Source organism: Clarias gariepinus, chromosome 25, assembly GCF_024256425.1.
Source record: "Clarias gariepinus isolate MV-2021 ecotype Netherlands chromosome 25, CGAR_prim_01v2, whole genome shotgun sequence".
Classification (NCBI taxonomy): domain Eukaryota; kingdom Metazoa; phylum Chordata; class Actinopteri; order Siluriformes; family Clariidae; genus Clarias; species Clarias gariepinus.
In genome coordinates this window covers 8,032,607-8,045,759 of record NC_071124.1, presented here as the reverse complement: position 1 = coordinate 8,045,759, position 13,153 = coordinate 8,032,607, and the positions used below count along the sequence as shown (strand labels likewise).

The following is a 13,153-nucleotide window of genomic DNA, read 5'->3' as shown; positions in this document are numbered from 1 at the left end:
ATTCTTGACATTCATTTATTCACTCCTATTTTTAAAACACTGTTTTTCTGTCTGTAGCTTTAAATGTAATTGAGCTACTGAGCCTTTAAAACTCCCATTGAAACAGTGCATTTTTTAAACCAATGAGAATGCAGGAAAAGGGACTTCCATGAAAATATTGGCCAGAATTCCAGCTCCACCAAACCCCATCCCTTTTTTCTTCTTTCCTAGTGCCTGAAGTGATGTCATATATGGGAGAAAATTTAAATGGGGTGGACAAATATAGGGTCATCCATTAAAATTTTTTTGATGGATGACCCTATACTTTTCCCTACATTTTAAATAGACACTCGTTACTTTTCAGGTGACCATCACACAAAAAAGTGAATTGATTTTCGAATCCAAAATAAACATTGACGTTGTCACTTACACCTTCTCACAATTGAGTTACACCTCATGTGGGAAAAACAGGAATAACACAGTTTCTTCAGTTCAAGCTGTCTAAGTTCTAGCTGAACTAGCAGGTCATTATGAAAGTGCAGATTGGTTAGCGCTACAAAGTGATTGATTGTTACATGGGCAAAGCATGCCACAAACTTGATTGATCCTATTTTTCGATTCTCTCAAACGGGTGCACTAGGAAGGGATCTACCTAGTTGGCCTTATATTATCAACAACCACAGCTTCAAATGTGTTGAATAATGTTTAACAGTAAGTCAGTTGAATAGATATTAAAAAAAAAAAACAGTTCCTTTGTGGATTACTAGTATTTTTCTTAACTTGAAGTGCATTGTAGAGCATGTACTTAGTACATCAACTTGAGTAAAAGTTTAAAGTGATATTTCTATTTGTAGTGAAGTACATGTAAGGCAGGTACTTGTGATTGTGATTGTAATAGGGGCCCTTTAATTTAATATATTTCAATTCAGAATTTTCTTCATACCATACATGGCCATATGTCTCATTAACTGCTTAGATCATGGTCATAAGATTTAAGACTATACTACGCAAAGACATTCAACTGTGTGTGTCCAAGTTTTGAGTCATAGTGTATAACATTATGACCGTGCAAGTTTAAAAAGAAATCCCAGTCACATCTTGTTCCAATATTTTAAAATATATTGCATAGCAAAGCAATACTGTGGACACTGAAGGTTTATGATATAACCCAAGTGCAAATAAATCACTATGGCAGCTTTTATTGTGCACAGAGTTAAAAACACCTGCACTACACACAAGGAGTTAATGGTGCTTCCTGTTTTAGAAACATCCCAGTGCAGGTTTCTAAATCATCACATTGCACTTCTACTGTTGCCAATATTTTGAATAAAGATGACGTTCTAAAAACAGCCAGGACAAAAGCCCTAAGAGTATATACAACTTTGACTTATCTAACATTTAAAGAACCCCATGAAGGTTGTGCCTTTATATAGTCCTTTTTTTCTTTTTTCATTTTTAGTATCTGGTGACTTCCCCACGTCATCTTAAGGTATATATATATATATATATATATATATATATATATAAATATATATATATATATATAAAAATTCCACTAGAGGCAAACATTTCTTAGATGAAATCACACACACATTTTGGTGTTCCCAGATCTTTCCACAGCACACACATCATGCAAATTTCTCCTATTTATGTCAGATAATGAAAAAAAGAGAGATATAACACATCCCACAACAAATACAGTCCTACACACACATATCCACCTTCTGTGAGCAACAAAACTGCAGAATAGGATATGTAGAAATCACTAGAGACAAGTAAGGAGTAAATTATAATAAAAAACTCTGTAACAGAAAAACAATCAATAATGATGTGTTAGAGTTACTATCGCAAACTTCAATATTTGCCATCAACAACAAAGTGTAACACTCAAAGTGTTTTCTTTCACTTATATAAAGTAACTGAAACTTGCAATAGGTTTAACGCCTATTACCTTTATTTAATGTTGTGGAATGTCCATAAAAAGAAACCCTTACGTACGCTATTTTCACTTACATTTCAGCAGTTATGAATGTTAGTTTAATTACCAACCGTTTGTTATTTTACATCAATGTTAATGAGACAAATTTGCAGCTTGGTAAGTCACGAGAAACGTCAAAGCCCTCTATTGTTAAGGTTTGCCAACCTTCAAAAATCCAAACCTTCAGATTGTTACAAAGTGCTGGAAGAAATGTTGTATCCTTACATTCACTCACTTTCACTCATTGTCTATAATGCTTTATCCTGTGTACAGGGTGGTGGGGGGTGGGGGGGTTGGGGGCTGGAGCCTATCCCAGGAAGCTTAGGGCGCATGGTGGGGCACACCCAATCCATCGCAGGGCACACACATACACACACTTTCACACAGTGGCCAAACTGGGAATGACAATTAGCCTAATTAGTATATCTTTGGACTGTGGGAAGAAACCGGAGTACTTGGAGGAAACCCACCAACCACAGGAAGAACATGTAAACTCCATGCACACAGAGACGGGAACAGAGCCTGGACAGGAATCTAACCTGGACCATGGAGGTGCAAGGCGACAGTGCTAACCACTACACCACCATGCCGCCTATAACCCAAATGCTAAATAAACATTTCACGAGAAAATTAAAAAAAATTTAAACAAGGTAACAATGCAAACCAGCAAAAAATAACACATATACAGTACGATATATAAAGACTTAAACAAAACTAAAGAGAGAAAATTATTAGATTATTTATACTACGTTCAAAAACGGGAGATGTGTGATTTAAAAGGCGTTTCACTATTAACCATATTAACATACAGAACATATCGCTACTAGAGAAACATCTATGAACCCTAGCGCACCAAATGTCTGATTGCTCAATCAACACTAGCTTCTTTAGCATTTTGACAGTATGCTAATTTTGCACTCAGCTGTTTGCTCTACCTCATTCCTACAAACGGCCCTAAAGGGGAAGACCGTATACCGGCTTCTCAGGGGCATCCCCAGTTTCCATGGTAACGAGTGTTATTTCACGTCAGCTTGGTATGTCTATGGTGCGAAACTTCTATATCTCCTATAAGGAGAGGAACTTGTCACCACAATGTGCCAACACATGTTTAACTCAAATGAGGTATACACACACTCGAATACGCACTTAATGCGAACCCAAATAAATATAAAAAAATAAAGAATGAAAGTGTAAAGTATAGAGGATTAGAAGATTAAAACAGTAAAAATAAAAAAACTGGAAACTTTGAAATGCTATGAAAGTCATAAAGGGAAGTTCAAGAAGAAGTGAACAATTCACATGAAACACAGTTACAGTACATGGAAACGATGCAGAAAAAAGGTCAATTTTCTATAATCAGGCTTTTAAAGTTGAACATGACCATCATGTTTAACAATATTTCTGTATATTTATGAACAGGTTTTACAAATGAAATAAAACTCTAAATTTCACATATCGTATAAGACGTACTGTTTCATGAGCACAAGAGCATAGCTAAAACCATAAAGAAAGTTAGTCAGTGTGTGGGTGAAACAGGTAAAGATGGAGAGACAGATACAGATACAGATACGTACACAGCTTATTCGGCTGAAATCTGCTCGAGCTCGTCTCGTTTTGATCCTCTTCCGAAAAGTGATTTTACTTCGAAAACTCATCCCGACAAGTGCTATGTACGCACAAGATATTGAAAGACACGGCCGATGAACAGGTCCACGGCTTGAAGCCACGCGTTATAAAGAGGAGAAGTACAACTTTCCGGACCACATGTGAAACCTGTCAGTGCTCATGCACAGAATGTGTGGTCAGGAGAGGAAGTAGGTCTGAACTGCTGCATGATGTCACTAACAGAGTGAGACAGGCTGACAGCGAATGTACTGTATATGTTTAACTTAACAGGACAATTTTTTGTGTTTAAAGTGTTTAATGTATAGTAAAGGTTTCTTTATGTAGAACAGATACGAGAACCGAAACAGGAACATTCTTATCAACTAGATTCTAAACGGTAGTTATATCGGCCAGTTCTCTCGCACCGTGCTGTATGTGGGTGTGTATACTCGCCTGTCCTTGTACACACACGCTATCAACTGTTAATAGTCATAACAGTACACAAACAGTACTGTTATGAACTCTCATGAACAGCAACACAAAAATCAGGAATAGTAAAAGAATTATGTTTCTTTTTTTGTCATGAAAATTACATTTGAAAAAATCCCTTTACGGAACAGTTTGATCCATTTACAATTATGGTGTTAGCGCAAACCTTTGCTAACTCATGAAAAGGCTTGTATATTAATATGGCTTCTGTTTTTAATCAGTAGTTAGCATAATATTGGCTAGCTTGACTATTTGGTTTAAGCTACTTACATGATAATTATTACTGTGACTATATTTTAAAAATCTAAATAAAATAAATAAATAAAAATAAAAACCTGACTAGATGCTAGTCATGTCAGTTAGCTAATGTTTCCTCACAAGAACTAGCAATCTGATATTAGCAACTGGCCAGGTTTTATTTTTAATTTGATTAATTTATTTTTATTTATATTTTTATTGATTTTATTTATATTATTTTTATTTATATAAGACTATTGTGTAAGTAGCTAAAACCAAACAGTCAAGCTAGCTAACAACATTTATGTTTATTTAATTAAAAACAGAAGCCACATTGTGTAGCAGGGGGTGTTGATGGAGTGATAGGGGAAAACAGCCATTGGGGGAATTAGCAATGACTAAATTCTAATTCAAGTAAGCCACGCTACTTTAAAATGAAACAAAAATTATTTGCATCTGGTTGCGCATGACTTCAGCTGTGATTTCATTCTGTATGGCAGTGTATTTTCTTTTAAAACAGGAAGTCAGGCAGGTAGAATGGCAGACAGAAAAAAAAACAGATAACAGTGTCTGAGATCTAAACAAAGTCAGCACGGGTATAATATCCAATCGAGGGTTCGGAGAATGCTTGTTTTAGCAGTGTATATACCATTTTATGGGCAATTTGCCCCCATTCTGACAACCAAAACTTTATTAGTATTGTCACAAGCAATAGCAGAAAATGAATACAGAGGGCACTAGGATAGTTGGCATTTAACAAATGGAAGTGAAGTAACACTGTATTGTAATCTTAAACACACACATGTTCATCTTACTATCATTGTGAGGACCTTTTAATATCACATTCAGTAAGGTGGTTAATGAGAGTTCTATCTATGCCTAAATCTCACCGTAAATTTAGATATAGTACCCACAAGAACACTATTAAAACAGCGGAAGTTCCCACAAGGTCAAAACTACTGGATATTTTTATCCTTCTGGGGATGTTTGGTACCCACCAAACTATAAAACATGCCACCATATTTAAACTAATTGGAAAATAACTAATGACAGACTGATTCAATTGTATTTATTTTGTATAGCGCTTTTAACAATTGTCATTGTTGCAAAGAATACTAATAACTAATGCTCCCTTGCTTACTCTTTGTGTTACCTGGAGCAAATCAGGCAAGTTTTCCATTCCTTAATGTAAAATGTGTTTAAAAAATAAAATGTACAGAGCTGTGGAATGAAAGAAATTATTAAATTAAATGTCTCTTGTTGCTCTGTCATTATGCCACTCATGCCAAAGTTTTCATCAAATGACAGATCAGAGACAAGTAGTCCATCATTTGTAGTGGGGAAACACCGGGGGTTACACCACCTTATAGGAGATGTAAAATTTTGGACTTACCAGATGAATAAAAAAGAATCCTTTTGACTACTGTAGCAATAGCACACTTGGAAGTGATGTGTTTTAGCCCAAAAAAATTTACAAGTAGTGACTGATCAGGCGGCACGGTTGTGTAGTGGTTAGCACTGTTGCCTTGAACCTCTGGGGTCCAGGTTCGATTCCTGGCCAAGCTTGATTCCCGTCTTGATTCCTGTGCATGGAGTTTGCATGTTCTTGGTGGGTTTTCTCCCACAGTCCAAAGACATGTAGGTTAGGTTAATTGGTGTTCCCAAATTGCCCATAGTGTGTGTGTATGAGTGCCCTGTGATGGATTGGCACCCTGTCCAGGGTGTACCCCGCCTTGTACCCTAAGTCTGAGATAGGCTCCAGGCTTTCCGCGACCCTGAATACAGGATTAAGCAGTAATGACGATGAGTGAATGATCAACATATAAAACTAAAAAGGTTATTCATATTTTCATAACGTATGGACAGTTTGACAGACAAATAAGTAATCTCCATTTTGGCATTTTTTTAAAGGAAGCAGGAAGAATTGTAAAATGTCAAAGTACATTTTGTTCATAGCTTCGTTGAGTCATAAAGTGATTAAAAAGCACAAATGCCAAAATGTTATTTCAAAATTGGTTTGGTGATATTAGTGTAAAATTTGACAACCTAACCCTGCTTTAAGCTTCTCTACAACTTTATTCCTAAATTGTCTGGTGTGTTCCTTAGGATTGATGATGTTTTCATCTTCTAAGGGCTTTACCAAACAGCTGTACAATATTTATACTAAAATCAAATTACATACAGGTGGACTCTATTTAATAATTAGGTGACTTCTCAAGGCAATTGGTTCCACTGGATTTTGGTTAGGTGCAGTTAAAGTGGGCTGAATACAAATGCCTACCACAATTTTTAGATTTTTATTTGTTAAAATCTTTAAAACCATTTATCATTGTCCTTCCACTTCACAATTATATGCCACTTTATGTTTGGTCTATCATATAAAATTTCAATAAAATACATTTACGTGTTTGGGTGCAACAAGACAAAATGTCTAAAAATCTAAGGGGTCATGGGAACGACCTGGAACAAGAAAAAAAAGTGTAAAGTTTTGTTGCACACAAAATTTTGTGGATTACGAAACAAAGATTACTGAAGATCATGAGAAATACTAAAAACAATACATAATGTTCACAATGCATTACCAGCCTTATCCTCCTACTCTACCAGTTCAGTTTCACTTTTGGTTTTTGCAGGTTCGCTCAGGCATCACCCAACCACACATACTGTATGTCTGTAGTCCCATCAGGTTAGTTCAGAAATCTCTACTGGAGATGGGGATGTAGCAGACATAACCTGGCATAGCAAGCACAACAGCTTTCCCACACACAACCCGTGTATCTAAGGCCTCTTGTACACAAAGCGATTGTGTGTCTCCATAGTCGTGTAGCATTTTCTCTCTTACTGCTGCTTACTTAATAAGTTTCAAGAATTTTTTTTATGGGCAACCATTATTGCCTATGAATAGTAAAAATGAGTAAAATCCTGGAAAATAGTGTTTATCTCGTTTTGCTGTCAAACTATTTATATAGAATCACCAACTACATTTTGACTAGCGAATCATGTAGTATCAGCACAATGCATAAAATCATGTAATACGGGGCAAAAGCTTTAGCTAGTGTTCACATCAGAATGTGATCTCAGGATACAATATGGTCTTAATGACATTGACCATGGCGATTTGTTGGTGCCAGATGGGCTGGCTTGAATATATATCTGCTCATGTTCTTGGAGTTTCAGTCTGAACAGTCTCTAGAGTTTACATAGAATTCTGCGAATAGAAAAAAAAAATTCCAGTAAGGGTCCAGTCCCATAGACGGAAATGCTTTGTTGATGAGTAGGGTCAGAGGAGAATGGCCAAACTGGATTGACCTCATGAAAGTCAATAACTCTTTAAAAGCATGGTAAGCATGAAGACAATCTCAGAACACAACACATTAAACCTTGAGGTGGATGAACTACAACAGTACAAGATCCCACCATGTTCCACTCCTGTCAGTCAAGAACCGGAACCTGAGGCTACAATGGGCACAGGTTTACCGGAACTGGACAGTTGAAGAGTGGAAACTCATCACCTGGACCTCTTCAAGGTCTTCTGTTGTCTGGTGTGGTCTTCTGCTGTTAAAGCCCATCTGCTATACGTTATAAACTAACATGTTCAGGTTTCTTGGAAAGTAGATTGAGTTTTCTGTTAGACCACAAACCACACATTTTCCAGAGTGACTGTGTAGCCACACATGCACTTCAAGAGTTGAATAAAACACACAGAGATACACGCATAAAAATAATATTCTGAAACAAAGTTACTTTGCATTTACATAATCTCGCATTTTAATTCTGAATGGACTACTTTGTAGCTTTTCCGCTGTTAGATCAGGTGTTCCACTCGCTAAATGTTCACAGGAACGACTGATTACACTTCAATAGGCACATGACTGGCTCAGACAGTTAAGAATCTGGGTGTCTGATTGGTGGGTGTGGGGCTCGAGCCCTGCCACCAATGAGTCACCACTGTTGGGCCCTTAAACAAGGCCCTTAACCCCTGCTGAAATACTTACCCAGCCACTGACATTCAGTCCAGATCCCAAGCCTGGAAAAATTTGGTGGGTTGTGACAGGAAGGCTATCTGGCATAAAACCTGTGCCAGATCTTAAGAATCAAATGACTCCCTGACTAAATGGATAAAGCCCAAGGGAAAAATGACTGGAATGTACAGCCAGTGAGGTTGGGAAAACTGGGGTTTCCACCCCTCTGTGAAATTATGTTTTGAGAAAAGGGTCTCAGAAAACAGCTGGCCCAGACTGATCATGAAACTGCATTTAAAAACTATCGTGTTACAGTATATAGATGCACGTGTATAGTATGACTAATTACACTACATTGTCTGAATATTGTTATGATTAGATATGATTCTATGACTAAGGTGAACATTTGCAACGCATATGTTTATTAAACCATACATGGATACTGTAATACTGTAAAATTCTCCAAAAATATTGATTAATCAAAAAGATGTTGATTAATTTTCTATTACAACAACTTTAGTCTATAGTACAGGTCTAATCTGACTATGTTATTATATCTTTAGTAGTAATCACATACACATGAACTTGTATGGTGGATATTCTTTATAATAATTTCATGTGTATTTTATATATTTGGTGAAGATTGCCATGATGTCTATTTAGCATTTTCAGAAGGAGTCTCCAGTGTCAGCTAAACATTTCGTACTTGTTCTTTCAGAAGTTTCCTTAATATACTTTTGATTTGAGGATTTGATTTGATTTGAATCAGCGTCTTCTATCTCACTGCCTCATGCAATTCCTGGACATCATTGTGGCGTCCCATTTAGTGTGTCGCATTCATTCATTTACGGTTTTAACCTCATTAAATAAAAATCTCAGGCTGCTATAGCATAGACAAAACATGAATACAAACCAGTAAATTAAACTAAACAAAATTCCCTCACTGTGTATTGGAATTTCACTGTAGACCCATTAACGCCAAACCGACCAACAAGAAGCATGCTAATGCTAATGATTAACTGTGAATGCTATGCTGAAAATAGTGCTAACAAGCACTTGTACACATAAACCTCCTACACACTGGCTTATTTTCATTTACATCTCTTCCTCCATCACTCAGTAACTCCAACTGCAATCTCCTCTCTAATTCTGGCCCTTACCCTCTTCCAGTTCATTAGGCAGCATCTACATACTCACTTCTTTTATTCCCTTCATCCTGCCCTCCCGCTGTGCAGGAGGAGTGATAGCGCTGATTATGTCTGCAAACTACAGCTGCGTGGGATCAAAATAGAAGCCGAGGGGTGTGTGATTAACGCTCACACTCATCAAACGCTGACACGAGAGAAAGAAAGAAAGAGAGAGAGAGAGGGAGAGAGAGAGGGAACGAGAGACTGAGGCCGGTGACAATAAGCAGTGAGCACCATCTGCTCTCCATCACTCTTGATCGACTATAAGCATCAGACGAGACACACAGTGACACAGTGGAGGAGATGGAGATGGAGAGAGAGAGAGTGAGAGAGAGAGAGAGAGAATAAGTGATGGGGAGCATATGGAGTTGGCAATGCTCTGTGTTTGTAAGTGACAACCAGGCACACATATGTCTGGCTCTCTGACTCACTCACACACACACACACACACACACACACACACACACACACACACACACACACACACACACACAAATCTCTCTCTCTCTCTCTCTTTCTCTCTTTGAGTCTCATAAAACGATCTTCATTCACTGAAATATATACGAACTATTCCAAAAACACTGACAAAAACAGGGGTGAAACTTAAAGGTACTCTCCCTCTATTTCACCTCAAACAGTCCCTGGCATGCAAGTACACAATGCTCACACCCTGCTGCTGCTTCTCTCATTTAATCTTAGGGGGCTTTCCGTCGTTCCCGAACTTTTGCGCTAGAGCACGCTGAACTTTTCTCAACTGAAACAAGCTCCTCTATGCTCGATGAGTCTTGAAATCTGACTATGCATTAGTCTGGCCCGGACTGTCAAGAATGATCTAAGATTTTTCATGACTTACCTACTGTGATGAATAAAAGTACCTACTACTACCTACCTTTTCTAAATGTCATTATAGGCAGTTCTTATTCATTAGAGAATACTGTTTAGTAGTTTAGTTGCCATGGATTTAGTAACTATAAAGGCATAATATTTAGTATTTTATTGCTATTTAGTAATCAAGGTTTAATAAGTGATTATGTATTTATTTTCCATTTTATCTTTGGACTTTTGTCCAAAGCAGTGCATACTATTTAGAAGTTTAGACTGCAGGATTTGATTTTGTGAGGTTTTTACGAGTGTTCCAGGAGTAACAGGTCTACTCTGTGTAATTTAACACCATATGATTCATTATGGAGTGGCACAAGCTACAGTACGTACAAACTGTTACAATCCACCTTTAACTTAAGAAATGCGACAATGTTTTTTTTAGTTTGTTACTAAATTTAAAAAACTTACACAACGGATCAAAATCTTTTCCCCGGCTAGGAATTCTCCTGAACCACGACTCGTCTGACTAAACTCAACTCGACAAACTTTCTCCTTATAATTGAATATAGACTTAAGATCACGTCATTTCCGGATTAACCTTCAGAACGTGGAAAACCTACAGTACTACCTACTACACCTCTGGAAATGCTGTGAGTTATGATTTGTTAGAAACTATGAGTTGACCTTTCTTTTTTTATGTCTTCAATCAGGTCTACTTCAGATTTTCTACAGTCAACAAGAAACTGTGTAGGATTTTTCTCATCTATCTTTGTTTGAAAATAAATGTTATCACTATGATATCACTATGTATGAAGTGTAGCGGTGGGCTCGGGACTGTCTGTTTTCCCACACGCAGTGGAAAAATTCTGACCGATCACATTTGTTCCAGACTTGTTTTTAAATGACGGTTGCACTTGGTGCTTCACCTCCAACAACACCCTCGCATGCAGAGCTTTGATCATTAGAGCTGTGAATCGTAGGTAGATTGTTGATTTGATTCAATTAGATTTTTGTGCACTGTGATTTTTGAATAAGGCAGCACGGTGGCGTAGTGGTTAGAGCTGTTGCGTTGTAACACCTGGGTTCGATTCCTGCAGCAGGTCTGTGTGCATGAAGTTTGCATGTTTTCCCCATGCTTGGTGGGTTTCCTCTAGGTTCTCCGGTTTCCTCCCACAGTCCAAAGACATGCAGTTGTTGGTGTTCCCAAATTGACCGTTGACCAGCGGTCCTACTATGGTCATACAAAATGGGATTAAATTCGATGGTCACCATTGGCCTCCACGGCCCCTAGTTGGACTACAGAGGTTCCTAGATGGATGGATTGATGGATTTTTGAATAGATTAAAGTCGCAAACAGCTATATTACAGGTATTAAGGTTTTGAAAACTACAAAAAGTATCTGGTTAAATATCATGTCTTGCACAGAGCGATAATCTTTTTTTGTCAATGTCGCCAGAAAGTGTGAGTATTGCATCCCACTAGCCATAAATACTCTCACAAAATGTGAGTATTTGCTACTTTCTAAACCATTTAACATTTGCAAGTTTACCTAAATTGTTTAAAAAGCATGAACCCACTCTAAATCATGAATCAATGATTTAAATCAATAATTATCAATTATTAAATCATTATTATTAAAATGACACAGCTCTAGTAATCTGAGCACTCTATTTCCAAGCAAGTCAGCCCGGTAAGCTATAAGGAAGACGCTGTTAATGGACCTCAGCTTCCTTGCTGTGCATTTACATCTTTAGACTCAACAATTTTATTTAATCCAGGGATCTAAATGAGTCATTCAAAGAATTGGTGCCACCACAATACAGACTTACTATTTTGCACATTTGAGTTATTTCTGTTTGTTATTCATAATAAAACATAAATAAGCATTGAAGTTTGTGGTTTAAACTGTTAAAGCGCATTCCGATGCTTTCTTTATAATACTGTCGTAACGGAATCAAATCACTTGTGGGTTTATTTTCAGTACCAAGAATCAGACAAACTTTTCGACGGGGGGATCGGCCTCCAGTTCCTCGGGATGTAAACCGAGAGCGTGATGGAGACTTGATGACGCAGAACATACATCCAAAAAGATCAATGTATGGTTTATTAATATCTAAATGCCAACATGCATTATGAAACATTACTGAAACGCTACTGAAACACTAGCATTTAAGTGCTACCGAAGTGTATTATCTGGAGTAGCTGCAAATATGATTACGGGAGATATGAGGATGTGGATTGAAGCCTTCCAGCAACACTCTTTTATGTAATAAAACACATCCTATGGGTGAGTGAAGAAAGATTAATGAGGTACGAGGACCCATAAATGTAAAGGGGAGGGGAAGAGGGGGTAGAAAAGAATTCTATCCAAAAACATACAAAATAAAAATGTGTGTTTATTTTTCCCGCTAACCACTTCAGTGCTATAGTTAAAATATGTACACGCAACCTAAAATCTCTAACCCCTTCTTACAGGATGTTGTATGTTGTTGAGGTTTAGACTGACAAAGGTCAGGAGTTTCACAGCCAGTGATCTCAATTTGGGAAACCAAACAGCTCGCCCAAGATGGCTGCCACCGTAAAGTTCCAGTGTCTACCTGCAGATTTGTTTCTGTTTAGAGACTACAGTGAGTCACACTCGGTTCGAGACCACATCGGTAAGTCTGTGTGAGCTATTTTCGGACAAGAATTTGCATAAGACTGGATGGACTTCACTTACTTGTTAGCTACATTAGGACGCACCATGTGTTGGCATGAAATTTGCGAGACAGTTTACTTTTTTAATACCTGGACGTCCTCAACTATTATATGAATTTGACCAACAGATTTATTTCATCTCCTCACTCACACCATGTGAGAAGTCCAAGTTTCCTTCACACAACTTTCCACTCATG

General features: G+C 37.5%; 1 protein-coding gene across 3 annotated transcripts in view; it reads right to left on the bottom strand.

The window, feature by feature from the left end:
- Positions 1–13,153, bottom strand: part of dock10 (dedicator of cytokinesis 10) — a 116,443-nt gene that overhangs the window by 62,442 nt on the left and 40,848 nt on the right. Inside the window, exon 1 of one of the 3 annotated variants that reach the window (XM_053487129.1) lies at positions 3,532–3,666. The exons of the other annotated variants lie outside the window; for them this stretch is intronic. Within the exon in view, the coding sequence (XP_053343104.1) occupies positions 3,532–3,612 (81 nt within the window). The 5' untranslated portion in view covers positions 3,613–3,666. Of the gene's footprint in view, positions 1–3,531; positions 3,667–13,153 lie in introns of those variants that run through there. 3 annotated transcript variants of the gene reach the window in all.